The sequence below is a fragment of the Empidonax traillii genome, unplaced genomic scaffold (assembly GCF_003031625.1).
Source record: "Empidonax traillii isolate 1590-97213 ecotype Southwest subspecies unplaced genomic scaffold, ASM303162v1 scaffold1507:size98983, whole genome shotgun sequence".
NCBI lineage: Eukaryota > Metazoa > Chordata > Aves > Passeriformes > Tyrannidae > Empidonax > Empidonax traillii.
In genome coordinates this window covers 41,968-69,813 of record NW_020956700.1, presented here as the reverse complement: position 1 = coordinate 69,813, position 27,846 = coordinate 41,968, and the positions used below count along the sequence as shown (strand labels likewise).

Sequence of the window (27,846 nt, the reverse complement as noted above, 5' to 3'; positions counted from 1 at the left end):
TGTATTCCCACATTTCACACCTTGCATTCCCAGATCTCACAGCCCGCCTTCCTGCACCCCACGGGCCCTATTTTCCCAGTCCCTATTCCCAGTCCCCTTTATCCCCCATTCCCACGTTCCATGCCCGGCATTCCCAGCCCCTATTCCCATGCCCGGCTCTCACACCAGCCCAGCCCAGCCCAGCCCAGCCCAGCCCCTCCCTGCGGTCCCCCCCGCGCTGGGCGCGCCGTGGGGCCTGTCCCGGTCGGTATATCCCGGTTATCCCAGTGGATCCCGATCCATCCCGGTTATCCCGCTCGGTACCTGCCGGGCCTGTCGTGCCCCGGAACCCCCGCGCGTGGCGCCGGGATGGGGGGGGAGCGCACGGAGGGGCCGCGCCGGGCCCCGCCCCTCGAGGGGCGGCGGCCAATGGGAGCGCGCGGTGGGTGGCGCGCGCGCGGGGCGCCGGCCAATGGGAGCGCGCGGCGCCGCCGCCGTTACCGCCAGAGCGGCGCCGGGCGGGGCCGGGCCCGGCCGGGAGGAGGCAGCGACACCGGGAGCACCGGGACACACCGGGGGCGCTCCCGCCGCCGCCGCCTCCCCCCGCCCCTCGAGGATTTTCCCCGCTCTCCGCCTCCCTCTGGCCCCGCCGGGGTGAAGGGGGGGGCGGGCGCGGCCCCGGCGGCGGCCAATGGGGAGCGCGGGCGGAGGGGGCGGGGCTCCGCTGAAGGACGCGCTCCCATTGGCTGCGCGCGGCCCTGCCCGTGCCCTGGTCACGTGGGCGGCACGGAGGGGCCGCGTGACCCGAGCGGGTTAATTAACGATAATTAGCGGGGCTCGGGAGTCGAAGCGCGGCGGGAGGGGCTGGGGGCACCGCAAGGGTGGGGTCTGTGCCGCGGGGAGCGGGGGGGGGGTGTGCCCGGCCAGGAGCCGCCCCGGACCGGAGGGCGGGGCCAGGGGGAATGTCGGGAAAATTTCCGCGTGGAAAAGAGGGTTGGAATAACCTGTCCAGGGCGGGCTGGGATCCCCAGCACTGCCATGTGGCACCTGGGGACACGGCCGGGGTTGGAGTCGGTGATCCCCGAGGGCTTTTCCAGCCCCAGCCATTCCATGAGTCCAAAGGGTTCCCGAAGGACGCGGGCAATGAAACAACCCCGCGTGAACACCCGGTTAAATAAATCCGTGATTTACTGGGGACAGGGGATGGAGGGACAGCACACCGGGAATGGCTCCCGCCGCCAGAGGGCAGGGAGAGATGGGAGAGTGGGAAGGAATTCCTCTCCGGGAGGGTGGGGAGGGGCTGGGATGGAATTCCCAGAGAAACAGGACAGTGACCCAGGACCCATCTCCTCCATCCCAGATTCCTGGGATGCTGGTTCTCCCCGTCCATCCCACCGTGGGTGCTCCAGCACACCCCTCTCCACATCCCCGTGGCTCCAGGATCCCACTCTGCCATCCCACATCCCCATCCCATGTGCATCCCCCTGTTCCCAGCCCTGCTGGAGCCACTCCAGGCCCGGAGCCATCCCTGGGCAGGGCAGGGCAGGAGGGCCCTGGCTCAGAAGGTCTCCCGGGAGAAGCGGAAGCCGAAGCGCTCGCAGTGCCCCCGGATGACCTTGGCCAGGGCTGGGGAGCCACAGAAGAACACCTGGACCTTCCCCACCTGCTCCTGGGCCACCTTCCCAAACACCTGGAGCACAGGGGGAGAGGGAGGGCTGGCTGGATCCAGGGGATTGGGAGTCCTTCCCAACCCATTCCATGGCTTATGATCCCTGGGCCTGCTTAGGGCTTGGAACGAGATGATCTGTAAGGTCCTTCCCAACCCATTCCATGATTTATGATCCCTGGGCTGGATTAGGGGGTTGGAATGGGATGATCCTGGCTGCTCCTCCCACCCCAACCCATTCCATGATTTGTGACCCCGGGATGGGTCAGGGGATTGGAACGGGATGATCTTTAAGGTCCTTTCCAACCCAACCCATTCCATGATTTATGATCCCTGGGCTGGATTAGGAGGTTGGAATGGGATGATCTTTAAGGTCCTTTCCAACCCAACCCATTCCATGATTTATGATCCCTGGGCTGGATTAAGGGGTTGGAATGGGATGATCTTTAAGGTCCTTTCCAATCCATTCCATGGTTCTGTGATGCCTGGGCTGGATTAGGGGATTGGAATCTTTAAGGATCTTACGGATCTTTACTGTCCTTTCCACCCCCACCCTTTCCCTGATTCCTGATCCCTGCCTGGGCACAGCTCAGGCTCCCCGTGCCCCCCTGGCATTCCCTGTCCTGGATCTGGATGTGGCAGCTCCCCCAAAGGGGCTGTCCCTGGTGTCCCCCATCCCCCAGGACAGTTTTGGGATGTGTCCCCCATCCCTCAGGACAGTTTTGGGATGTGTCCCCCATCCCCCAGGCCAGTTTTGGGATGTGTCCCCCACCCCCCAGGCCAGTTTTGGGATGTGTCCCCGTGCCCACCTTGCCCCAGTCGGGCCGGCCGGGCTGTGTCCGGGTGCGCAGCCCGGTGATGGAATCCCGCTTTTCCTTGGCTGCCAGGAGATCCAGCGCCACCTGCAGCCCCAGGGCCTTCACGTCGCTCCTCGCCAAGGCCGACGTCATGTACAGGTGGAGTTCCAAAAACCGCCCTGGGGGGGCCAGGGGAGCCCGGCTGGCACTGCCACCCCGACCCCGCCGTGCCATGCGGGATGTCCCGGGAATGCTGGCCCTGCCTCCCGCTCACCTCCCGCCTCCAGCTCGGCCTGCTCCATCTCCAGCTTGCTCAGGAGGCTGAGGAACCACTCAAAGTGCTTCTGGTCCCGGTTTATCCAGATGAAATCCACCTGGAAGGGCAGGGCAGCCTCTGCTCCGGAGGGGGAATCCAGCCCCCCACGGCCAAACCCCCTGGGTGGGAGGGATACCCGTGGGCTCTGCACCCTCCTGCCCCACCCCAGGATCCCACATTCCCTCCCATTCCCACCTTCCTGAGGGTCATGTCCTGGTCCTGCAGCTCCTCACACCAGGAATGGTGGCAGCTGGGGCAGCTCTGCCTCCGCCGGCGGTACCTGCACACATGGATACAGCCCTTCCTGCCCTTTCCTGCCCTTCCCTGCTCCTTCCTGCCCCTTCCCTGCCCCTCCTGCCCTTCCCTGCTCCTTCCTCCCCCTTTCCTGCCCTTCCCTGCCCCAGGATGTCCCTCCCTGTCCCACTCAGACCCCACAGTCCCTTCCAGGACCCCAAGCACCTGTCCCTCCTCCCCTCTGGTGCCTGTCCATGGCCAACCTTCCTCCAGCAGGTTTCCTGCAGCCAAAATCCCCAGGGAAAAGCCTGGCACGGAGGGAGGACCCCCCTGGGGCTCTGGGAACCGAGTGCCGAGGTTGGGAGCGAGCAGGACCCCAAGGGGTGCTGAGGGACAGGTCTCCCTGGGTGAGCATCACCTGGTGCTTCCCAAATCCAGCCAGGGCCGTTGTGGGAGGTTCCCAGCTATCCAGGGACACCCTGAGCTGCAGGGACACCCCCACCTGTACATGATGCTCTGCAGGATGGAGGCGAAGGGGGTGATCCCGATGCCGGCCCCGATGAGCACGGCGTGTTCCGCCAGGAAGATCCGCCGCGTCGGGGTCCCGTAGGGCCCGTCCAGGAAGCACTGGAGAGAGAAACCTAGGGATCACGGGGATCCTGGGGGCTGGAACAACTCCCAGGCTGAGGGGAAGAGCAGGGACAGAGAGCATTGCAGGGGGAGTTTGGGGCAGTTTGATGGGAGCTCACCTTGACGCTGCAGAGCCGCCGGGTCTGACCCTGCCCGGAGGAGCCCTGTGAGGAGCAGAGAGCAGAGACACCCCCTGAACCTGCCCAGCCCCTCCTGAACCTGCCTGTTCCCGGGATTGGGGGCTCTTCCCAGCTGGGTTATCCAGCTGCACAGCCCCAGCCCTCAGTCAGACCCAGGGCCAAGCCTGTGCTCCTGGGTGACATCCCACCAACACCCACCCGCAGGGATCTGTCACCCCAGGACGCTGTCTGGATCAGAACGGGTCTGATCTTGAATAAAAAGGGAATTATCCCAATTCCCACGTGAGCTGGGGGGGGGGAATGAGGGGTTTGGAGTGACTGGGCTGGTTTCTCCAGGTTGCTCCTGGCTGTGGATGGGGCAGAGCCCCCTCCCTGCCCCAGGCCGGGCTCGGTGCTCACCCCCCTCTCCGGGTCCTGTGCCGAGGCAGCGGCTCTGAACGCCATCAGCTGCACAGATCCATCCCTGCCAGAGGCCACCGAGCCTCTGCCCCAGCCCTGCTGGAAAACAAAGGGCAGGAATCACTGCTGGGACGTCCCAGGGGGCTGTGTCCCTCCAGCAGGGTGGTGGGACACAGAATCCCCCAGGGCTGGGCAAGGTCCGTGCAGGGAATGTGCATCCCAAGGGATAACCCGGCACCCATCCCAGTGACTGGGGTGGTCCCAAGGGATCCACTCCACATCCAGCCTGGACCTGTGTGTGCTGCTTTGCTGTGTTTGCCCAGAGCTGATCCCAGTCCCACCCACCTGTGCCCAGCTCAGGCTCCTCCCGGGCTGTTCCGGCTCTGGGCTGGGTGATTCCAGCTGCTGGAAGTACTCGTACAGCCTGTTGGTCCACTGGCCCAGAGACCTGATGTGCAGCCACAGGGTCTCTGTGGGATGGAACAGAGTAGAGGATGCTCAAAATCTTGGAATGCTTTGAGCTGGATGGGACCTTAAAGCCCATCCAGTGCCACCCCCTGCCACAGTCAGGGACACCTTCCACTGGGCCAGGTTACTCCGGGCTGGCAAAACATCACCCTGGTGAGGCAAAACATCATCCCAGGGATGGGAAACCGGGAGGGCTGTGCTCCCACCTGGCTGCTCAGGGGCGCTGCTGATGGAGAAGGGGTGCCACTCGTAGGAGGCGATGGCCGGCACGTTCAGGTACACGTAGTCCCCGGGTTTGAAGTGGAAAGACGGAGGTCTCTGGATCACCAGGTGAGTCACCTGGAGCAGGAGGGAAGCAGGAAAGCTGGAGCATCCAGAGAGCACTGGCTGGACTCCCCAGGGGGTGTTCCTCCAGCTGGACCCTCGAGTTGTCTCTCCCAGTTTCAGCAGTGGCTGACAAGAGGTGGGCTCTGGGGTTGGACCTAAAAGGGGGTTTATTGCCCTGTTCTCTGCCCACTTGGTATTGAACAACAGTCCCAGGTCAGGCTGGACTCAAACAGGCTTTTTGGGAAAACTGAGAGTCTGGGCAGTTTTCACTTTGGCTCCAGTTGTTCCACAATTTTGGGTATTTTTGAACTTGAAAAATCAGCAAAAATTCTCAATTAAATAAACAAGGGCTCAAAAATGAAGAAATCGCTTTCACCTCTCCCTGCCAACCTAAACCACCCAACCCCCCCCAGTTTTCCATATAAACTACTGGTTTATTCCATCATTCCCACTCTCCCCAGAGGAGCTCTGGGGGCTCTGGGTGCACACCTTGGAGGGGAGCAGATTGACCTCCACGATGTGCAGCCCCCCCGCCCGGCGCCAGGCCCAGCCCAGAACCTTCTCCAGCACAAACAGGGAGCCAGGAACCACGAACCACTTCCAGAAGTGGGGACCGTGGAGGATGAGGAGGGTCCAGACGGAGATGTAGGAGAGGTGGGTCCAGTAGAAAACCTGTGGGCAGGGAATGGGGGCACGGGGAATGTGAGTGGAACGTGGTGGAGCCAAACAGTGCCTCGTGGTGAGGCTGTGCCAGGGCATCCCGGGGGGAAAGGCAAATGAATCATGGAATGTTCTGTGTGGGAAGGGAGCTTAAACATTAGCCAGGTCCTGGATGGGCAGGGACACCTTCCACTATTCCAGGTTGCTCCAAGCCCCGTCCAACCTGGCCTGGGACACTTCCAGGGATCCAGGGGCAGCCACAGCTTCTCTGGGCAACCTGTGCCAGGGCCTGCCCACCCTCACAGGGAAGGATTCCTTCCCAATATCCCATCCAACCCCACCCTCTGCCAGTGGGAAGCCATCCCCTGTTGTCCCACCTCCCCTCTTGTCCCATCAGGGAAGAAAAGCCCAGAAACCCCCAAACTGCAAATCCGGGCAGTGTCCAGGGGGTGTTGGGGGCACTGCACCAGCCCAGCTCTCCCTCCCCACGGGGCAGGACCTGGATGGGCACCCACCCCCCCAGGGGCCCCTCCCCCTGGTGCCCTCACCCACCCGCGGGCACCCCTGGGGTGTTCCCGTGTCCCACCTCGAAGTGGCCGCGGCGCCGGACGCAGGGGCTGGAGAAGGTGCCCATGGCGAGGAGCAGAACCAGCAGTGCCAGCCCGGTCTGGGGGGCTGTGCCGGCCACGCCGCCCCCCCCGGGCCGCGCCCACAGCAGCGACTCGGACAGGGCAGGGCCCCCGTCCCGCTGTGCCAGCCGGGCTGGGGGCACACACACACACAGTGGCACCAGTTTCGCCTGGGCACGGTGGAAATGCCCCGTTCCCCCTCTCCTGACCCCGTCCCCGGGCTCGGTGTCGTGTCCCGGGGGGTTTTTGGCACCAGGGCATCGTGTGCCGGGGGGATCGTGCAGGACAGTGGGCAGGGGGTGACGGGATGGGGGGTGCAGGGCTGTGGGGTGCAGGGCTGTGGGTGCAGGGCTGTGGGGTGCAGGGCTGTGGGGTGCAGGGCTATGGGTGCCAGACTCCAGCCGGGAGCAGCACGGGAGCCCTTTGGCTGCCGGGCTGGGAACCACTAGAGGGGGATCACAGACTGTGCCGCGCCCGCGGCTGCAGCTCCTGCCCACACCCTGCCCGTGCCCTACCCGTGCCCTCGCAGCCCCCTTCGGCATGGGCATCCCCCTCTCCAGGGCTGGCATCCCCCTCCTGGGACACGAGCGTTCCCCCCGAACACAAGCCTCCCTCCCCTGGGACATCTGCATCCCTCTGGGACATCTGCATCCCCCCCCAACACGAGCATCCCCCGGGACACTTATCCCTGGGATACCTGCATCCCCCCCCGGGACAGGAGCACCCCGACCCCCCCTCCGTGGCTGAGGTGCCCCCCCCCTTCCCCCGCAGCGCTGGCACTCACCGAGGTTGGCGATGTGTGCGGCGCTGTGAGCCGCCCCCAGGGCCAGCACCACGCACCCCACGAGCTGGTGGCACTGCACGTGCTGGTCCAGGGGCAGCGCCTCGGCCACGGCGGTGGAGCGGAGCCAGGACAGGCAGCGCCGCAGCATCGGCACCTGCGGGCAGGGGGGCAAAGGGAGGGAGGGAGGGGTGTTGGGGGCACGTGGAGATAGAGGGGGAGGGGGCAAAGAGAGGTGCCAGGGGAAAATTGGGCACCCCAGGGGCGCTTGGAGGTGATGGGGGGCAATGGGAGATGCTGGGAGGCAGTCGGGGATAGCAGGGGGCAACGGGAGATGTTTGGGGTAACTGGAGATGCCAGAGGGTAAGGGGAGATATTTGGGGTAACTGGAGATGCCAGGGGCAGCTGGAAGTGGCGAAGGCAATGGGAAATATTGGGGGGCAATAGGAGATACTGGGGAGCAATGGGAGATACCGGGGGACAACGGGAGATGTTGGGGTTGCGGGAGGTGCCAGGGGCCAAGGGGAGGGGCTGGAGGCAACGGGAGACACGAGGGGCAGACGGAGATGCTGGGGGGCAACTGGAAATGTTGGGGGCAACGTCCCTCCGGGACTCCCAGCAGACAGACCCCCATCCCTCTGGTGTCCCTCACCCCCCCGTGCCCCCGCACTCACAGCGAGGAGGGCGCAGTCCAGGTTGAGTCCCTGCCCGCAGCCCCGGGCCACCATGAGCGCGGGGCCGAGCCCGCGGTGCCGCAGGGCCGCCAGGGTGAACAGCAGCAGGTTGAGGGCGGTGAAGCACCCCAGGCAGCCCAGCTGGCCCCGGTGGTTGTGCCAGTAGCCCCGGGACAGGCAGCGCGGGCGGGGCCGCTCCGGGGGCACCGGGGGCTTCAGCCAACTGGCGGCACTGGGAGAACAGGGGCGGAGCTGCCTTCCCGGGAAGGGGGAGCTGGACAGGCGTGTGCCAGGGCTGGCACCAGCGCGGGGGCACCCCTGCACCCACCCCAGCATCCAGTGTGGCATCAGCCCTGCATCCATCCCAGCATCTGATGTGGCACCATCCCTGCATCCATTCCAGCACCTATCCCTGCATCCCAGCCCAGCATCCAGTGTGGCATCAGCCCTGCATCCATCCCAGCACCTATCCCTGCATCCCAGCCCAGCATCCAGGGTGGCATCAGCCCTGCATCCATCCCAGGCTGTCCCTGTATCCATCCCAGACCATCCCTGTATCCATCCCAGGCCGTCCCTGCATCTGAACCCCACACTCAGCATGGCATCATCCCTGCATCCATCCCCACATCCAAGACCAGCACCCAGCTTGGCATCATTCCTGCACCCATCCCAGCACCCATCCCAACATCCAGACCCCCATCCCAACACCATCCCTGCAGCCAAGCCCAAGGCTCCCAAGTCTCTCCCAGTGCCAGCCAAGCCCTGCCCAGTGTGGGCACCCCCCAAGAGCCTCGACAGGAGCACAAATCCCCCAGGCAGGAGGAGAAAGGTGCTCCAGGGGGCAACCCCAGCTGGAGGGTCCCACCTGATGGTCAGGTTCTCCATGAGCTCTGGGAAGGCCTCCAGCTGCTCCCGGAGCTCGGGGAAGGTGATGGAGCCGCTGTGGTCCCTGTCAGCCGCCTCCAGCAGGGCCCTGGTGAGGTCCCCCAGGCGCTCCTCGGGCAGGGACACGGAGCTCTCCCGCAGGCACCAGCGCAGCACCAGCTGCAGCTCGTCTGCCTCGATGGAGCCGCTGCCTGGGGGGGCAGGTTGGACACTGGGGAAAATTCCTTCGTGGAAAGGGTGGTTGGGTGTTGGAACAACCTGCCCAGGGCAGGGCTGGAGTCCCCATCCCTGGAGGGGTTTAAAAGCCCTGTGGTTGTGGCACTTGGGGGCACGGTTAGTGGTGGCCTTGGCAGTGCTGGGGGAGCTTGGACTCGATCTCAATGGGCTTTTCCAACCTCGCTGATCCTACAGGTCCATGAACCCGGGATGGGGAGTTGGTGTTTGAGCAGAGCAGAGCCCCCTCCTCTCCATGGCTGAGGGTGAAAGCACTCCATGGGGATTCCCAACACGTGGCCAATTTAATTGTTGCCTTTCAGGTGGAATTTTGATGTTTTCCCCATGGAATGATGATCCCAGACCGACACGGACCTCCAATGGAGCTCCAGCACTGCAGCCCCCCTGCCAGCCCCTCCCACCTCCCAAACCCCCACCTGATCCCAAAACACACAGCTCAGCCTGTTTGCCCTCGTCTCACCATCCACGTCGTAGACCTGGAAGAGGAAGCTCAGCTTGTCCCGCTGGTCCCCGTGCACGAGCAGCCTCAGGGCCCTCAGCAGCTCCTCCAGGCTGATGGTGCCGCTGCCGTCGGCGTCGAACAGAGCGAAGAACCTCTCGGCAAAGAAGGACTGTGGGAGCAGGGTGGGAGCTGGGGTGACCCCACACCGTGGGATCGTGGAACGCCTGGCTTGGAAGGACCGAAAAGCTCATCTTGTTCCACCCACTCTCATGGGCAGGGACACCTCCCACTGCACCAGGTCGCCCCAGCCTGGCCTTGGGCACTTGCAGGGATCCAGGGGCAGCCACAGCTTCTCTGGGAATTTCATTATCCCATCTAACCCTGCCCTCTGGCACCTCATTCCAAACCCCTGCCATGGGCAGAGACACCTTCCCCCAGAGCAGGCTTTGTAACCACACTGCGTGGGGTAAATGAGGAGACCTTTAAGGTCCTTCCATCCCAAACCACTCCAGGATTCTCCGACTCCATGAACACCACACAGTCCCACTTTTAAGCTGGATTTTCCCTCAGTCCCCTCCTGGAGCAGAGCTGGCTGCTGTCCTGTGGAAGGACCCCTCACCTCCTTCACTTGCAGGGCACTTTTGAACTCCTCCAGGCTGATTTCCTTGTCCTTCCCAGCGATGCTCCCGAACTGTTTCGTCACCCAGCGCAGCCACTCGGCATCCTCTGCCGTGCCCATGGCGCTGGACCTGCGGGAGGCAACATTCCAGGCCCTGCTTCCCTCCAAATCCACCCTGCCACTGCTCCTGCCCTGCTTCCAGAACCTTCAGCCTCGTGCTGCCGAGCAGAGCAGGGGCTGCTCTCTGGGAATGGGTCAGTCTGGGAAACTGGGCTCTCCAGCCCCGGATTTCCCTGATTTTGAGAGCCCACTTTCCCAGACTGGCCCATTCCCAGAGTCCTTCAGCTCCCAGGGACAGTGAGGTGCTGTTCCTCTGCCCACCTGGGCTGGAAGGAGGGTGATGGCAGCAAGGTTTTGAGGTTTGGGGCTTCCTTTTGCCAGCAAAACCAGAGCAGGGAGATGGGAATCTTGGTTCTCTCTAAGTGCTCATCCCTCTCTCTCCTTCCCTCTCCTCCCTGGATTGTCCTCTCCTCCCTCCCGGTCAGTCTCTGCCTTCCCAGCCTCTGCCCCCCCTCCATCTCCTTTTCCAGACCCCCATGATTCCTCAAATCCCCCATGCTCACATCAGATCCAGCAGCAGCCCCCCAGCATCCCAAATTCCTGCAGGATCTCGTTATCTTGGGAAAATCCCCGTGGAGCTGCCCCGTTCAATGAGCCCTTTTCCAGCTCCAGAGGTGTGACCCAACCCCTCCTGCTCACCCCAAACTGCTCCTGGGACACCAAAGGGGCCCTGGCAGAGGGACACGGTGTTCCCAAGGCCAGCAGGCAGGGATGGATGGGATTTGGGATGTACAGCTGGCACCAGGCACGAGCTCCAGCTCACACTGCTCACTCCCTGCCCTCTCCCACCTCATTCCCGTTGTCCCTCCCGTCCCACAATCGCACACCAAGCCCATCCTGCCTCTTCCAGCTGATCCCAGCTCTTGGATGTTCCTCCTGCAACCTCCTGGAGTTCCTATTCCTCTCCCCACCGAGCCCCCTGCCCTCGGGAAGCGCGTCCTGCCAAGCCCACAAAGCCGGGGATTCAGCGGCCCCTCCGGCCCCATTCACGGCCCGTCAGGAACACACGGGGAAGTGTCTTTTCCATACTGCCACCTTTATTCCTTCCTGAACAAATCCTGCTTGTGCAGCTCTAAACTGGGACTCCTCTGGGGGAGGAGGTTGCCATGGGAATGTCAGGACCAGAAACCAGGTAGTAAAACATTCCTGCTCCGCTGCCACTGCCACGGAGCGCCGGGCAGGGAAGGCAGGAGAGGCTTCTCCAGAGAGGCAGAGCTGGAGCTGAGGCGGCTGATCCCGGCTGGAAAACTCGATCCTGGCTGGAAAACTCCCTCCCTCTCCCTGCCTGCTTGTTTGCTGGGAAGCTGGCTGAGCCTTGTAGCAGATTCCCCCCCTGGATGCACGGGAAGGGCAGGGATGGCTCCCCATGGACACACTGCCCAGGGAGCAGGATCTGAACTGCCCTGATTGATCCCAGAGGATCCTGGAGTGGGTTGGGCTGGGAGGGACCTTAAACATTAGCCAGGTCTTGGATGGGCAGGGACACCTTCCACCAGCCCAGGCTGCTCCAAGCCCCGTCCAACCTGGCCTTGAACAATCCCAGGGATCCAGGGGCAGCCACAGCATCTCTGGGAATTCTATTCCAGGGCCTGCCCACCCTCCCAGCCAGGAATTCCTTCCCAATCTCCCATCCATCCCTGCCCTCTGGCAGTGGAAGCCATTCCCTGTGTCCTGTCCCTCCATCCCTTGTCCCCAGTCCCTCTCCAGCTCTCCTGGAGCCCCTTTAGACCCTGCAAGGGGCTCTCAGGTCTCCCTGGATCCTTCTCCTCTCCAGGTGAACCCAACAATCCAAGGTCATGGAATTATTTACTTGGGAAATAACGGAGAGAGTAAAAGGTGAATAACCTTGGGGTGTGTGCTGGATCTGATGGACACGACCCCCTCTGTCCTCAGGGTGCTCCCACCACACTGGGGATCTAAAACAAAACAGAAATAAAGAAATAGAATAGAAATCAATAAATAGAAATCAATAAATTAAAATTGAAATCAAGAAATAAAATAAAAATCGATACATAGAATAGAAATCAATACATAAAGTAGAAATCAATTGCTAAAATGACTTAAAATCTAAATAGTCTCAGAACTGTCTAAACAATTCTTCCCCAGGACAGTCTGGTGTCTCTCTCACATTAAAAACACCCCCAAACCCATCAGGATTTGAGGGCTCTGCTCCATCTCATCCCTTCAAATAAATTAAAAAATTATCACTATTTAATCCCACAAACTGCACTCAACAATAATTTAATTATGTTTTAATATTTAAATTATACGGGAAGTGGCAAAACCATCTCTAGGTTGAAATTATAGGAAAAGTTGGCAAAAAAAACTATTTTTGAAGGGTAAGTTACTACAACACCCTTAATATTTAAACTCACCTTAAATCAGGTCTTTGATACTTTTCCTTCCCAGTTATTCCAGGAGCTGCTCCTCCTTTGGCCTTGGGTCTCAATGAAAGGATTTTTCCCAAAGTGAGGTGCCAGGGACACGGGGCCCCTTTTAAAGGTCTGAGTTGTCCCCATTAAAGCTTTTCATGTCAAATAACACACAAAAAAAGGGACTTCTCAGATCTGCTGAGCAGCACCTGGACGTGACACTTCTGTGATTCCCCAGTTATGGCACAAAGAGGGGTGAGAAAGATGTTTTTTTTTTTTTTTTCATTAAATATTCAATTTAAATTTCATATTTATTAAATAAATATTAAATATTAAATCGATTTTCTTTACTTGATACTAAAATACCCAGATTTTGCACGTTGTGCTTCTCTGAACATAATCATGAAATTATTATAATGATTCATCACGAAATTAATTAATCATTAAGTGATTATAATTATATTGCATGGAAATATATTTAATTATTTGGTGGAGATATTAATTGGGATATTTACCATTCCTTTTTTTTTTTTTCATTTTTTTTTTTAAGAACACTCCTCAAAGCTCTCCCTCAATCCATTCATCACCTGCTCAAGAGCCTTGTTTTGGAGCAGCAGTTGGAAGTGGCAAGGCTGGTTCCCCATCTGGGTCACTTTGGGATGGTGGGAGTGGAGAAGGAGGAGATTTTTCTGAGCAGGAATCTCAGGAGGGGAGGGAGGAGGATCCCCCATCAGCCGTCAAACACCAGCCCCAGCTTCAATCACATCAGGCCTTGCAGCTCCTGGGACTGATGGGATCCATCATCACCATCACACTGAATTTGTGAGGTTCAAATTCAGTCAAACTCCTAAAAAAAAAAAACCCTGGGGTGGAAGGAGGTGAATTTATCCAAGCATTTGGCTTGGAAGGCCTGGAAAAGCCCAAGTCAAAGCTCCTGTTTTTAGTAAAGAGGCAACAGGATCAGTCCAAGGAAAAAATCCCAGTAGGAAGGAGTGTCCAAGGCCAGTTTGGACGGGGCTTGGAGCAACCTGGGCTAGTGGAAGGTGTCCCTGCCCATGCAAGGAGGGGGAATGAGATGAGTTTTAAGGTCCCTTCCCACCCAAACCATCCCATGATTTGTGAATATATTCTTTCCAATACTCACAACTCATAAATTTCCTGCTCCACCAGCACCGTGTGGGGGAGAAAACGGGCTCTCTCAAGCTGAAAAACATCAAAATCCAACTTGCAAATGAACATTTTTTTAACAGGGTATTTCGTTTGCACTTTGCCTTCCCACCTTTTTCTTCTAGTGGGGGGAAAAATGAGAGCAGGTAGATTTGAAACGTCTCCTCGCTCTGCAAGCTGGGATGCAAGGAATACGTGCCCAAAATTCCCTGTTTTGGAATAGGAATTAACGTGCATTCAGGCCTGAAAGCCTCACAGGTGGCCCTACGTGATATTCTTGTATCAGTGGATAAAGAGGAATAAATAACTGTCTGTATTAAAGGTTCCACTGGCAAGTTTTTAAACGGAATTCATACAAGTCTTTCCATACTGGGAACCTCTTGGGAACCTCCCACAGCTGACCCCTCATCCCAGGGTAATTCCTGAGATGGAGCCAGAGCTGCTTACCCCACCATTTCCTTCTCTGTTCAAGAGAATTCCAAAGCCATTTCCCATCCTCATCCTGCTTTTTAAAGGGGTTGTCCTGCTCAACTTTTCCTTTAGGAAATAAAAGGCTGAATTGGAGGTGGCTGCAGCCTGGAGCCAGCTGAGGGGGATTTGATGCAGCACTTCCAGCTACAGCTCCTCATCCAGGGCCTCTGGCTAAGCAGGATCCTGGAGGAACCCCCAGCTGGGAAGTGGATTGTCCCAGTTAAATCAGAGAGCCCGTCAGGAATTGGTAAATGGACGCTGGGACTGGAACGGTTACACGAGATAACGAGGAATGGACCCAGGAATGAATTCCCTGGCACTTAAACACGACCTGGAATAGTTCTCTTCACAGGCCACGGACTCCCAGAGCACTGCCCAACACCACAGACTCCCAGAGCACTCCCATCACCCTTTGGATGCTCCGGGAAAAACATCCCCACTCTCCCCTCCACCTCTTCCCACCTCCCGGAGCCTTTTCCACGCCCCTCGAGGGGACAGAGACACGGCAAAATTCCACAGAGGGGCCAAAAACACCTCACTGGGAAAAATCAGCCACGCAAATATCCCCCCCTGCAAGGGGAGGGAAGGTGCTCCCAGGAGGATTCCTGCCCAACAGGCTCCCTGGATTCAGCCAGAAGAGCGAGCACATCCCAGGCCCGGCTGCTCCCGGTGCCGGAGGGAAAAGGGAATGGGAACGTTTCTATCCAAAGAGCAGCGGGAAGGAGAGCCAGGAGATGTCAGCAGCAACAACAAGGGGGGGGGGGGGAAAATATCCAAAGGCAGGCTGTGGGCACTGGGAGGGCTGGAAATCCGCAGTGAATCCGGGCTGTGCAGGCGCAGAGCTGCTCCCACCAGAGCTATTCCTGGCCCTGGGAAGGAATCCTCCAGAGGGAGGCACAACATTGGGGAAAGGAGGGGTTTTTTTTTTCCTCCTTTCAGCCCGATTGCATCAAAAGACCAAGGGAACACGAGCTTGGCGTCGTTAAGGGGGGAATTTTGGGAGGGGGAAGGAGCAAACAAAGGTTTGCACGGAGAGGGAGAAGCGCAGCAAAGGCAGCGAGGGGGGAGCTGCTCCCCTGGGAGCTGCGGGGAGAGACATTTCCACCTGTCAGAGGGATCTGGGGAAAGCCAGGAGGGCTTTAGGGATGAGAGGGAGAGCAGCCAAAGGGGCTGAGGGAGAAGGGGGTCACCCCACAAGGTCACGGAGCCGTTGGAATCAGCACTTCCCAGTTCCTGCCCGGCCACCAGATACAGAAAGACCGTAAATATTTAATTACATCCGTGGCATCACTGTTTGTGCAGGGCAGGAGTGAAATCCTGGGAAAGGGGGAGGTTATTTTAGGCCCTATCAGAAGGAAATCCCAGGGGGAAATTGCTTTCCACCCCCAAATTACGACCAAATTCGTGATATCCAGAATTTATTATCCACAGTTTGACAGGACACTTTAAACATGTTATTACAGCTGTGATATCCCACTCTGCAGCTGGTTATGGAGGTGATAGTCCCACAAAAATCAAGGGACAGGCACATGTGAAAACAGGATTTCTGTTCCAGGATCTGTCTGGTTTGTTTTTGAAAGCAAAAATTACCTGAATTAGGAGGAAAAGCGTAAAATGAGGTGGGAAAGGCACACCAGAACAGGCTGTCTTTTCCCAGGGAAAAAGAGGAAAAGGGAAAGAGAAGAAACAGGAAAAAAAGAAAAAAATTCTCAAGATTTTACCTTTTTTTTTCCCCCAAAACATCAAACATATAATTCAAACAAACAAACAAACAAACAAACAAACAGATGCTTTGATAGGAAACCTTTTCCAAAACATTTCTGCCCATTCCAGTTTCGTCCCTAAACTGAATCGGTGGGAGTTCAATCCCAATCCAAATCACTGAGAACTTGGTTCTAGACCAAATCAGAGAGAACCTGATCCCAGTTCAAATCAGTGAGTTTGATACCAAACAGAAATCAGGGAGGACTTGATCCTAGATTAAATCAGGGATAACTTGGTCCTTAAACCAAATCAGTGAGAACTTGGTCCCAATCCAAATCAGGGAGAATTTGATCCCAGTTCAAATCAGTGAGATCCCAAATTAAATCAGTGATAACTTGGTCCCAAATTCAATCAGTGTCAACTGATCCCAATCCAGATCAGCGAGTCCTCGATCCCAAGAGGTTCCATCCCCAGCAAAGCTCTTGGAGTCTTGGCTCCACCCAGACTGCATTCCCCTCCAGTTAAATTCCCCGGGCTCTGACCCCCCTCCCAGCTGAGTTTTAGCCCAGCCAAAAGGTGGCTCATCCCTTTAAAAGCCGTCCCGTTGCAGATGGATCAGCTCTGACACTACCATCACGTGGAAGCTGCAGCAGGAGCACAGCACAATTCCCAGGGGCTGGAGGGAGCTGGTGCAGGGCTCCTGGAATGGGAAAGCAGAGGGAACAGGCTGATGTGGATGTTTGATGCTGGGAATGTCCTGTTCCCTCTGCGTGTGGAGGGCAGGGAGCTCAGGGAATGGATAGGGGGGGTCCTGGAGCCCCTTGCAGGGTCTAAAGGGACTCCAGGAGAGCTGGAGAGGGACTGGGGGACAAGGGATGGAGGGACAGGACACAGGGAATGGCTTCCCACTGCCAGAGGGCAGGGACAGATGGGATACTGGGAAGTAACTCCTGTCAGTGAGAGTGGGGAGGCCCTGGAATAGAATTCCCAGAGAAGCTGTGGCTGCCCCTGGATCCCTGGAAGTGTCCCAGACCAGGCTGGAGCAGCCTGGGCTGCTGGAAGGTGTCCTTGCCTGTGGCAGGGATGATCTCCAAGGCCCCTCCTAAGCCCAACCATTCCAGGATCCCATGCTTCGTGGAGCACATCCCATCTTTAACCGCTATCAGCACAAGGGTTTATCCCTGCACCCACACAAATAAACCACGTTTGTTTGGAAACAAATAAAGGCAATTCCCAGGCCCTGTGCCTCTCAGGGTAATTATATCAGCACACACTCTCTGCTCCACTTCCTGAAATCACTTCACTGCTAGGCTTGAACGACTCCCTAATTGTGCCCAAAGCAGCTCCACATTTGACAAACATATGCCTGACATTTTCCAAGTGCGAGTAAAGAGTGTGTTCAGACGAGCCCCTCGGAGATCTCAGCTCTAAATTAGGAAATCCCAGCTAACAGGAACGTGGAGATGCCATGAAGGGCCAGGGAAGGCTTTCAGGCCTCCACCAGTTTGAGATTCCCTGCAGCTCTCCCTGGCTTCGGTGTCACTGAGGGGTCTGTGCTGATAAACGCAAGGATTTGGGGGGAAACAACTCATGTTTGGGGGTTCTTCGTTTTTCTGGGACACAGGGAGCTCATAGGCAGGCAGGAATTCCCCCCCACACAGGGGGGTCTCCTCCCTAATCCTGGGAATTGTACAAACTACGCTCCTGGAGAACCTGCTTTGGCCAACACCGAGGGGGAAAAGTGGAAGAATGGAACAAAGATCCCAGAACTGTGACAGGAGAGGGGACACAGACACCCAGTACCTGGCAGGGCTGCCAAAGCCAGGCTTTTCCTGAAGGACAGGCTGGTCCCACGCTCCCAAAGGATGCTGTGGCTCTGCAGGTGTCCTGGAGGGTCTTCTCTCCTCAAAAATATCTGGCTTAAAGCATTCCTGGGGTTTGGACCCCCCCCGTCACCTCGTGGTGGAAAAAAGCTGGATAGAACATCCTCTGTTGAAAGGGAGCTTTGGGAGCACCTGTGGGAAGTCAAAACCTGGGTCATGGGATAGTTTGGATTGGAGCTCATCCCATCCCACCCCCTGCCACGGGCAGGGACACCTCCCACCAGCCCAGGCTGCTCCAGCCTGGCCTGGGACACTTCCAGGGATCCAGGGGCAGCAACAGCTTCTCTGGGAATTCTATTCCAGGGCCTGCCCACTCTCATAGACAGGAGTTACTTCCCAATCTCCCATCTCTCCCTGCCCTCTGGCAGTGGGAAGCCATTCCCTGTGTCCTGTCCCTCCATGCCTTGTCCCCAGTCCCTCTCCAGCTCTCCTGGAGCCCCTTTAGGCCCTGCAAGGGGCTCCAAGGTCTCTAAACCTTGACACAGTCCTGGACAGCCTGTCCCTGCTTCAGCAGAGCTGCTGGAATAGCTGATCCCAAGTTGATCCCAAGTGATCCAAACCCTTCCAACTACAATGCTGCTGCCACGAGTCCTGTCACCGAGCTTTGTGCAATTCCCAAACACCTGGAAGTCTCTGGACAACACAAGAACCCCATGGAACCCACCCAGAGCTGAAGGGAAAGCCAGGCAGCTCCAAGGAAACATTTCCAACGGATTCCCTTGGGGGAAAGGCTCAAAAAGGTGGGGGGGGGGGGTGCTGGGGACTTTTTTTTCCCCCAGGTTGTGAATTCTCCTGTCGAATCCATCAGCAGCCACACGTTGTTTAAAAGGAAAAGGCTGTTCCTGCCTGCTGAGCTCTTCCTCTGGCTGCTGAGGGCTCCTCTCCTGGGGGTGCCACGCTCAGGATCCGAGAGCAGAACTCACTCTGCAAAGGAAATTGCTTTACTACAGGTGGCTCCAAATTATCTGCTTTCTATTTATGTTCATTAACTCAAATACCTGGGGAGAGGGATGGTGCTTGAGACTTGGCATCCTTGCCTTTTTCCAGCCAGGCTTTCCTGAGCTGCCACCTCCCCCTCCTACAGGGGATCCACGGACAAAGAAATAGAAAATAAATATTAAAAAAAATTAATGAGAGATAGATTTCTTTTCCACCCTGCTTTTTAGGCACGATGGAGGATGGTTTTGAGGCAAATGACATTCCAAACCAGCTCTCCCCGCTCTGCTCCATGCAGGAACAGCAGCTTTCGGAGCAATATGCTGAGAAACCATCGCTCACGGAGAAATGGGAGCTGGGAATAACACAAACCGGGAAGAAAACGATTTTAGAAGGGACAAAACCATCCCCAAAGTTTCCTCCTTAGCCGATTTCAATCCCCCCCCAGCCCCAAGGGCTGCCTCTCACCCAGCTCCAGGTTATCACAGAGGCAGAGAATTGGCTCTGGCCCCGTGCGGGTACCAGAACATCTGAGGGGATATTAGGGAAATGATCCCATTTTATTCAGCAGCCCCATTTGAATGTTCCAAGGGAACTCCTGCCTCCCAGTCCCACCAGTTCTCCCGGAATCCCCGCCCCGGGAACCTGCTGGGCGAGGTGTTGAGTGACACCCCCTTTTCCCAATGACCCGCTGGCTCCGGACTGGATCCTCGGCATTCCTGGGCAGCTGCTCCCGAGGGCGTTCCCCGGGGATTCCAGGAGCTTCCCCGGCTGTTCCATCCAGCCCGGGAACCCCTTTTGGGGACACGGAGCTCAGTGCTCCACATAAACCCTGCCAGACTCTGCCCCCATCTCAGGGCTCTGGATCCTCGCTCCTGGCATTCCCGACATTTTTTGCCTCTGTCTCCCCCCGCCCAAAAAAAGAAGCATCAGGGACATAGAAAACTTTGTGAAAGACGATTCTGAATAATAGAACTTTGGGATTTCCTAACAAAACGTTAAATAATGGAGATCACGGGGCACTGACACAAAGCGATTTCAATCCAAAAACCTCAGGAACGGATTTACATAAAATAATGTTAAAGACACCCAGAAACGCCTTTCTCTTATGCAAATTCCACAGAATACAACCCCTTCCTGGTCCAAGCCCGCGTGCAGGACAATTTTTACCTTATTATTTAATCCCACTGCTCAAAATCGAGTCGAACTAAGCTGAGCTCCCTGCCCACAAACAGCAAAACCCAATCTGCTCTGGGCTGGCTGTTTACTGACTGCACGAAAGATTAACAGAGAAATCCAGAGATGCACGATTCCAGAGCCACAAACGCACCATAAGACCCTGGAAAGTGCAGTGGATGCGGCCAGAAAAGCGTTGCTGCTGCCAAAGCGCTGCTCTGACACATTGTTTTGTTGGGCAACAAGTTAAAAGCACTTGAACGGGGCTGGTGTTCATTCAGCAGAGCCAGGGCACCCACACACAGCCTGGGCTGCTGAGCCTCGGGAATGTCGGGATCTGGGCATCAGGCACAGCTTGGGTGTCAGGGCTGCTCACCTGGAACCAGGAATGAAAGGGGAGGTGAGAAATGTTGGGAGATGATGTCCAGGGATCAGAGAATCCTGGAATGGTTTGGGTCGGGAGGGGCCTTGGAGATGATGTAATTCCACCCCCTGCCACGGGCAGGGACACCTTCCACCAGCCCAGGCTGCTCCAGCCTGGCCTGGGACACTTCCAGGGATCCAGGGGCAGCCACAGCTTCTCTGGGAATTCTATTCCAGGGCCTCCCCACCCTCCCAGCCAAGAATCCCTTCCCAATCTCCCTCTGGCAGTGGGAAGCCATTCCCTGTGTCCTGTCCCTCCATCCCTTGTCCCAAATCCCTGTCCCTCTCTCCTTATCCAAGCCCTCCCTCTCTCCTGTAGCCAGCCACCTCTGTTAGCAGACATGGAACATTCTGGAATTACACCTTTGGAACACCTGCAGAACTCCTGCTTTTGCCACCCAGAAGCTCCAAACCCAGCTGGGAGGGAACACACCATGAAGGGGATCAGCATTCCCCGATGATTTCCAGGAGATTTATTTCATTACATCTGAATTAGATGCCACATCTCAGGGCTGATGTTTCCCAGCAGCTTCTGCTCAAACCTCCCGGTTCCTCTTTGCCCCCAGAGCAGAAGTGGAGCCCCAAGTGGCTCCTGAGCCAAAGCCAGAGCACCAAAGGAGGCAGCACCATTAACTCTGCTTTACAATTAGCTGGGGTTTGATGCAACCCCCTGCGCACCAGAACTTGCTTCCTCCTCCCTTCATTCTGTCTCTCATCGAGTACCCACATATTTCACCTCCCATTTGGGCTTTGTTTTTCCTTTTATCCCTCCACGTCTTGACAAAAAGTTTCATTTTCTCACCGGGCTCTGAAATGACCCCACCCATCTGCAGATTGAGCACCCCAGGAGCACCAAACCCTTCAGGAAAGGCGCCTGTGCCGTCAGGAATTCCGAGCTCTGGCCTGGGCAGGTGTCCCGTGTGGTGAATCCATCACTTACCTACAGTGGGCACAAACATCCTCCCACACCTGCCTCTCACACACTTTACCCCACGTTATGAGTGATTCCACGAATGTTCCCGTTACCAGTCCGTTGCCAGAATCCTCTCTCAGGGTGCTGGATACAACAGGAATTTCATATCCCATCATTTGTGCAGCCAGGAGAAAAGATGCTGGGTGTTCAACACCCCAGACCTTCGTGCTAAGCAGGAAAGCCAAGTCACAGAGAAACTAAAGGATTATTAAACTCTATTTATTAACCTACTTTGGAGACTGTGAGGACCCAGTTGTTGAGGAGAAACACTCTGGGATGAGCTGAGCTCGTTTTTTAAACCTGCTGAAACAGTGGGTTTCATTTTAGAACTATTTTTGCTTAATTGACTTGAAAAATTATTTAAATTTTTTAAAATAATCAGTTTTTCACCCTGCTTTCCCCTAGTGAAGTTAACCCCATAGTAGGATTGGTGTAGGACTTTTTGCCTGAATTGAAGTGTGTGGGAATCCACTGCAGCCAACAAGGGCTGGAATTGGCACCCTTGAGTGCTAAAAAAGTGAGGTTTGATGACACATTAGCGAGAGAAAATAATAGTTTGGGGTCAGTATTTCCCAAGCCCCCAGTTCCCAGTAAAAGATTTAAACTAGAGATGTATATTAAAAGGAAGCAGAATGTTCCTTATCTCTTCTCCCTCCCCAAATTTTTCAAGAGCTCTTCCCCCATTTTGGATCAAATCTAAAATGCTCCATTCAACATAACTGGAAATGCATATCAGTAGATGAAAATTGGGACCTAGAATTAGGAATATCAAACAGGTGGAAAAGTCCTATTTATTACAGGACTGGATGAAACGACTCCTGGAATAAACCCTCGTGGAACGAGGTGTGCAAATAAAAGGTGTTTGTGTTGGAGGGATTTACCCCAGGAACTCAGTCCCTTTCCATCCCTGCCACTCACTGGTATTCACAGAGAACACAAACCCACCTGCAATTCCAAGACTGTCCTAGGCTGAACAAGGTAGGGGATCCTGGAGCAGGATCTGTGGTCGGTGTGGAGCTGGAAGTGGCCGGAGGTGACTCGGGCATTCCTCCCACCTTTCCCAGGGACTTTTTTAGCCCTGGCAGAGGCTCCCACAGCAGCTGCAGCCGTAATTACCCCAGGAACTATCCCATGAATCACATTCCTCTGGAAATCCCTGCCCAAGAACTGTCCTCACTTCCATCTCCTGCGCTCCAACTGGCCCACTTGGAAGCTCCCGCATCCGGTGCCGCACGGGCTGGGCTCGCAGCTCTTCCCGGAGCTCCCATCCCTCTTCTGCTGCCAAACCTGCAAAGGGACAAACCCACCAGGACATCCCCCCCTCTTTGCTTTTCCCTGGAAAAGTGCAGGAGTGGGGGAAGATTCCCAGAAGTCAAACCTGCCATCGCGTCCCGGTCGCTCTGAGCTGCTGCCGTAAAAGCCAACCCAACACCTCTGGATCTGTCCCAGCGCGCACACAATTCCCAAATTTCTATTTTAATTCGTCTCTTGTCCTCTCCAGGAACAGCCCAGCCAGTCCTGCAAGCTCCCTTCAACAAACTTCACTTTCTGCACTTGAATTTTGACACCATTCCCCGTATTTGCATTCCCCATCTCAGTGACAAAACACCCCAACACATGGTTTAACTTTCACTTTGTCGGAATCTGTCTGATTTTGCCCTAAAAACTGACGTTTTTCATTCCTACCTCTGATCCTGGGGTTTTTTCTGCTGAGTTTACCCCCTTTTTTAAGGAATTTGGTCAGGGGTTTTACAAGGATCTCCGAAGTTCTTTTCCTCCTTCCGTGTTGACACACTCGCAGATTTATGACAGCTTTAAAAAAACCCCCAAAAACCTGATTTTCCACCCTCTCACAGGTCTGACAAGTTCTTTTATTTTGATTCCCTCCAAACCAGTCAGCAAAGCTGCATCAGCTGCTCATTTCTCTTCCAAGTTGTGTTTTTCTCTTCTCTTTCATGTTTTCCACACATTTTTCCCCAAATTATCCTGAAGATTTATCCAGCAATTGAGCTAATCCCTAAATTCTTTTTTTGCCTTTAATGAGATCTCATCAGAGTTTTTAAGTTGATCATGGCCAGCCCTGCTGAGGAGGGGGAAAGGAAGGGTTTAAGAGGGGAGTTTTCCCTTTCCCATTCCCAGATTTGCATCCAGAGCAGGGCAGGAGGAAGATGTTGCCCCAAAGATGAAGGAACGTATTGTGTGGAGGCAGCAGGGACAAACAGGACCCCACAAAGGGGTATTATCAGGCACAAAACAACAACCAGCGAACGCTCAGCAATCCAGGGATTTTCCAGCCGCAGGATCCAGGAGGATTCTCACATCCACAGGGGATGGGTGTCTTAATGTACAGGAGCCTCCAGATGGAACCAGGTCAATGTGGGGCTGCAGGAGCCAAAAACAAACAAGGGAAAAAGCCTCAAAGAATTCCTGTCAACAACAACAAAAAAATACCCCAAACAATTCCTGGTCAAAACAAACAAGAAATAAAAACAATAAATAAACCCAACAAACTTCCTGTTTAAAAACCATGAAAAAAAACCCAACAACTAAACAATTCCTGTTAAAAAACAAACAGGGGAAAAAATCCAAGAAAATGAAAGCAAGTGAATGATCCACAGCAAAATATAAACTGGGGACGGAATCAACTGATTGCCCAAAATATTATTTAAGTGGTTTTTAAAGCTGGATCAGGAAAGACCTGAGAGATGATAAGACAGCAACACATGAAAATCCACCTCAGGCTCAGCCAGGCCTCAAGAGTTCCTCTAAAGAGTGTTTTAATATTTCATTTAATATTAAACCATGTGTAGAACTTCCTTTTCGTGTAATTAACAACAAATTACTCTGAGCAATGAAGAAATTGGAGGAATATGTGAACTGTGTCCAAAAATCCAACAGGAACTGATTACTCACAACGTTCCCTTCTTTGTACTTCAGCTTTAAACCCCAGAGAGAGATGGAGAACGCTTTAATCTTCCAGGGATGCCACAGAGCAGCTCCCACCACAGTAAGCAGGGCTCAGACAGCTTTTCCTGCCCCACTCCTTCAAGGATTCCAGGAGGGATCCCACACCCCCTGTGTCGGCACACGGAGAACAAAACCAGAACCTTAAATTCAAGTGACACAATCACAGCTGTTTTTTTAAAGCAGTTTGACTGTCTTTTTGATATCCTGAAGGTATGATCAGCCCAGTGACCAGAGGTTTTTTTGTTGTTTAAGAAAAGCTGTACTCTGCAAAAGTGTTACTCAAAATTTATTTACAGTTTGATAGGATGCTCAGATATTTATCCTGCAAACACATTTAGTTTTAGCTCCCAGACTCCCCAGCAATGTGCACATGAAAAGGGCAGGGGGACAACCAACAACTTTAAAGACTTAATTTTGACTTTGAACTTGGAATAAATTCACTCCAGCAGTTCGTAGGGGAGCATTTTATGCAACTTTAACTAATCAGAACGTTGTTCTCTTCTGAGAAAACAAAGGGAAAAGCATCTCTGCACTCTCCTTGTTTGAGTACATACTTATAAACAGTTTGTTTCCATGATAAAAAAGTTCTTTTCCAAAGATCTTCACCTGTTCCACGAAAAAAAGATTCCAGCCCAAACCTTCCTGAAGCCTCGGCCCAGGGGCCACCTTTGGTCACACCTGGAAAGGAGAATTTAAAACAGAGCTAAAATAAGATCCACCCTCGTACTCAGGTCCCAAATGCTTTGTAAAGGTTTAGGATATTAACTGTATGCAGTAGCTTCCCTCATGTTGGAATCAGAGCCACAGAGCAATGAGTATCTTGTCTGTGGCACACCCAAAACCAAAATTCAATGGTTCCAACAGCTAAATCATAATAAGGCCCTAAACCATCTCAAAAATATTACCCTGCTGCAGAACACCAGTGGGACTGCACTGTAAGTTATGATTTTTACCTGAGGTTGGATGCAGCTGGACCTTTTCTTTTCACTCTCCCAAGATAATCCCTGCTTAGTTGTCACCCACATTCATGGCAGTTTATCCACAGACACGGACGAAACTTCATCTCTGTCCTGCACTGCAAAATATTTTGATAAGGGTTTTTCAGCAATTCTCATCTTTCACACCAAGTGGCAAATCTTCCCAACAGCTCTCAGGGATTTTTACAGCCCTGTCTTTTTGAGCCTCGGGAGGCGGAGGTGAGCAAGTCCCCCCAGACTGCTGGGACTGCACAAAGGGACAGGCAGGGATGTCAGCCAGGAATGAAACACAAGTGTACCTGCATCCTGCTCCACCTGATGGGAGCGGTACCCTGGGTTTGACGAAACCAGCCACAAGTCCGTGGAGAGGAGCAGGTGTGGAGCCTGACACAGCGAGCCCTGCCAGGGCACAGCTGGCACCTCATCCCTGCAGCTGCCTGGAAAAGGATTCAGGATCATGGAAAGGTTTGTGTCGGAAGGGACCTTAAAGATGATCCCATCCCAGACACCTTCCACTATTCCAGGTTGCTCCAAGCCCCGTCCAACCTGGCCTTGGACACTTCCAGGGATCCAGGGGCAGCCACAGCTTCTCTGGGCAACCTGTGCCAGGGCCTGCCCACCCTCACAACCAACAATTCCTTCCCAATATCCCAACTAAACCCTGCCCTATTTCAGTCTGAATCCATCCCCCCTCGTGCTGTCATTCCTGGCTCTTGTAAAAACTCCCTCTCGGTCTTTCTCGTCCCTTCCCTTCAGGAACAGAAGGATTCCCCTCCTTGGCCGGGCAGGCCCTGCCCCTTCTCCATTCCACAGCTGGATACAACACGAGCCCCTGCCAGGCTCCCGCTGCCCCTCGGCGCACCCACAAACACCCCCAGGGCCCTTCCCTGGGGGGAGAACCGACCGTCCGGCATTCCCGGGCACAGCTCCCGGCCCGATCGCTCGGGAGCCGCTCCAACCCCGGCCCGAGCGGCACCACGCGTGGATTCCCCTCGGAGGGCGGCCGGGGCTGCGGGGACCCCACCCCGGACGGCCGGGGCAGCGCGAACCCCTCCGAGGGCGGTCCCGGCCCGCCGAGCTTCATCACCCCCCCCTTCACTCACTCCCTCAGAGCCGCCGCGGCGGCGCCGCCGCCCCTCCCCGCGCTCCGCCCGCCCCTCGCGCTCCGCCCGCCCCCCGCCGCCGGGGCCCGCGCCATTCCCGCGCCATTCCCCGCTCCGCACCTTTCCCTCCCTCCTGGCTGCGCGCCCCTGCCCGGGCGCGGCTCCGGCTCTAGCGCCGCTCCCGCCCCGCGCCGCCTCCCCCGGGCGGCCGCAGCGGGGCGGGCGGAGAAGGCGCAGCGCGCTCCCCGCGCGGAGCCGCCGGCGCGGCCGCTCCGTCCCCCTCGGCCAGCGGCGCGGAATGAGGCCGGGCGCGGGGCCGGGCTGTCCCCCTGCCCGGCCGGCGCCGCTCCCCCATTGGCTTCCGCCGCGCCTGGCGAGCGCCATTGGCCGGGGCGCGGCGGCGGCGCGCGGCGATTGGCGGAGGGCGCCGTCAGTCCGGCCCCGGGCCCGCCGAGCGCCCGCCCCCGCGGTTATCAGGTTAGTGCCCGCCGCGGTGCTGCGCTCGGGCTTCCGAGCGGCGCTGGGCGAGCCCGAGTCCCTCCGCGCCCCGCGACCGGGGGGGTCCGCACAGGGGTCACTGCGCCAGCACCGCCAGCCACGGACATGGACATGAAGAAAAGGATCCACTTAGAGCTGCGGAACAGGACGCCCTCAGATGTAAGCAATGCCAAAAAAAAAAAAAAAAAAATTAACGATGATGATGATGATGAGAATAATAATCATAATAATAATGATGATGGTGATAATAATAAAAAGGCATCCCGTGGGGTTTTGTTTTTTTTGTTTTTTTTTTTTTTTTTGGAGGGGGAGGTGGGGGGAAGCGAGGGTGTAGCGTCGGTGTCGGCGGGGCCGCTGCTGCCCTTGAGGTGCCTACCTGTGTGTGTGTAGGGGGGCCGTGCAGCCCGGTTTGGGGGTGCCCGGGGTGCTTTGGGGGGACCCGCGGCCGCTCCTGCCCGTGCCGGGCTGCGATGCCTCCGAGGGGGGCTCGCCGTGCGTTAAATAAAAAATAAGTTGCTCGCTCCTCTCTCTCTCGGCGTGTTTAGTTCGCAAATATTTGTGCAGGGTGCTGGGCAGGGAGAGGCAGACAGGGACTGCGAGTGAGTTGCGAATGGTTTAGTTTAAAGTGCGTCTTCATTTCTTTGCAGTGATCAGGCAAGAGAGACTGGGGAGCCATATTTGTAACTTTGTAGTCCTCATGAACGCGCCCTTTCTCTCTCTCTCTCCCTCTCTCCAGATGCTGAGAAGATAAAAGGAAAGAATTTTAAACCAATGCTTAGCGTTGGTTGGGTTTTGCTTTTTTTTTTTTTTTTTTTTATCTTCCCCTCCCTTCTTATTTATTTATTTATTTATTTTTAATACGGGGCGATGGGGGCATCGCCGCCCCGGTAGCGCGAGCGTTGAATAATAATAATAATAATCATAATAAATAAAAATATTGGAAGAAATCAACGCACTCTCCACCCCCTCCATCCCCACACGCGCACAAAAAGGCTGGATGTGTGTGCGTGTTTTTCCTTTTCTCCCCCCTTTTCCCCCCCTTTTCCTTCCCCCCGGGGCCGGACTTCAGGTTGTTGTTCCGCGTCTGGCGGAATAAACGGGGGAAGAGAGGAAAACTTTGGCAGGACAAAAAAAAAAAAAAAAGAAAAAAAAAAGAGAAATAAGGGGGGAGGGGGGGAAAGAAAGGACGGAGGGGA

At 55.9% G+C, this 27,846-nt stretch overlaps 3 protein-coding genes and 1 long non-coding RNA gene across 8 annotated transcripts in view; 1 reads left to right on the top strand and 3 right to left on the bottom strand.

Moving 5' to 3' along the window:
• The window catches only part of GLCE (glucuronic acid epimerase), a 25,038-nt gene extending 24,706 nt beyond the window's left edge, over positions 1-332 (bottom strand). The window contains exon 1 of the mRNA XM_027907641.1: positions 307-332. The gene's annotated coding sequence lies outside the window, so the exon portion shown is untranslated. The remainder of the gene's footprint in view (positions 1-306) is intronic.
• Positions 333-1,493: 1,161 nt separating this feature from the next.
• On the bottom strand, positions 1,494-11,042 carry NOX5 (NADPH oxidase 5). Its single transcript, XM_027907639.1, has 17 exons — positions 10,953-11,042; positions 9,881-10,010; positions 9,280-9,430; positions 8,566-8,776; positions 7,701-7,932; positions 7,030-7,183; positions 6,203-6,378; positions 5,446-5,628; positions 4,836-4,968; positions 4,503-4,631; positions 4,162-4,244; positions 3,742-3,786; positions 3,495-3,619; positions 2,954-3,038; positions 2,717-2,816; positions 2,455-2,621; positions 1,494-1,669 (listed from the first exon to the last, which is right to left on the bottom strand). Exons 2-17 carry the CDS (start codon positions 9,998-10,000, stop codon positions 1,538-1,540), a joined length of 2,226 nt encoding a protein of 741 aa, XP_027763440.1. The 5' UTR covers positions 10,001-10,010; positions 10,953-11,042; the 3' UTR covers positions 1,494-1,537.
• A 1,030-nt stretch (positions 11,043-12,072) lies between these two features.
• LOC114070302 lies at positions 12,073-27,047 on the bottom strand. Of its 4 annotated transcripts, XR_003573910.1 has the most exons (5): positions 26,273-26,361; positions 25,349-25,486; positions 25,026-25,147; positions 24,606-24,750; positions 12,073-12,083 (listed from the first exon to the last, which is right to left on the bottom strand). It is a non-coding gene; the product is annotated as an uncharacterized LOC114070302 (long non-coding RNA). The 4 variants fall into 4 exon arrangements; XR_003573908.1 differs by lacking the exons at positions 12,073-12,083; positions 26,273-26,361 and adding an exon at positions 27,027-27,047 and having other exon boundaries at positions 24,272-24,750; XR_003573909.1 differs by lacking the exon at positions 12,073-12,083 and having other exon boundaries at positions 24,272-24,750; positions 25,026-25,142; positions 26,273-26,362.
• Positions 26,626-27,846, top strand: part of ANP32A (acidic nuclear phosphoprotein 32 family member A) — an 18,282-nt gene continuing 17,061 nt past the window's right edge. The window contains exon 1 of one of the 2 annotated variants that reach the window (XM_027907643.1): positions 26,626-26,809. In XM_027907643.1, the coding sequence (XP_027763444.1) occupies positions 26,756-26,809 (54 nt within the window). In that variant the 5' untranslated portion in view covers positions 26,626-26,755. The remainder of the gene's footprint in view (positions 26,810-27,846) is intronic. The other variant, XM_027907642.1, reaches the window with a different exon arrangement.

Excerpts from the sequence above, each read along its gene's own strand:
- NOX5 (XM_027907639.1), bottom strand. The coding sequence starts at position 10,000 with ATGGGCACGGCAGAGGATGCCGAGTGGCTGCGCTGGGTGACGAAACAG. Across the intron at positions 6,379-7,029 it reads CGCACACATCGCCAACCTCG|CCCGGCTGGCACAGCGGGAC; the intron begins GTGAGTGCCAGC and ends GTGTGCCCCCAG. Across the intron at positions 3,620-3,741 it reads GGCGGCTCTGCAGCGTCAAG|TGCTTCCTGGACGGGCCCTA; the intron begins GTGAGCTCCCAT and ends TTCTCTCTCCAG.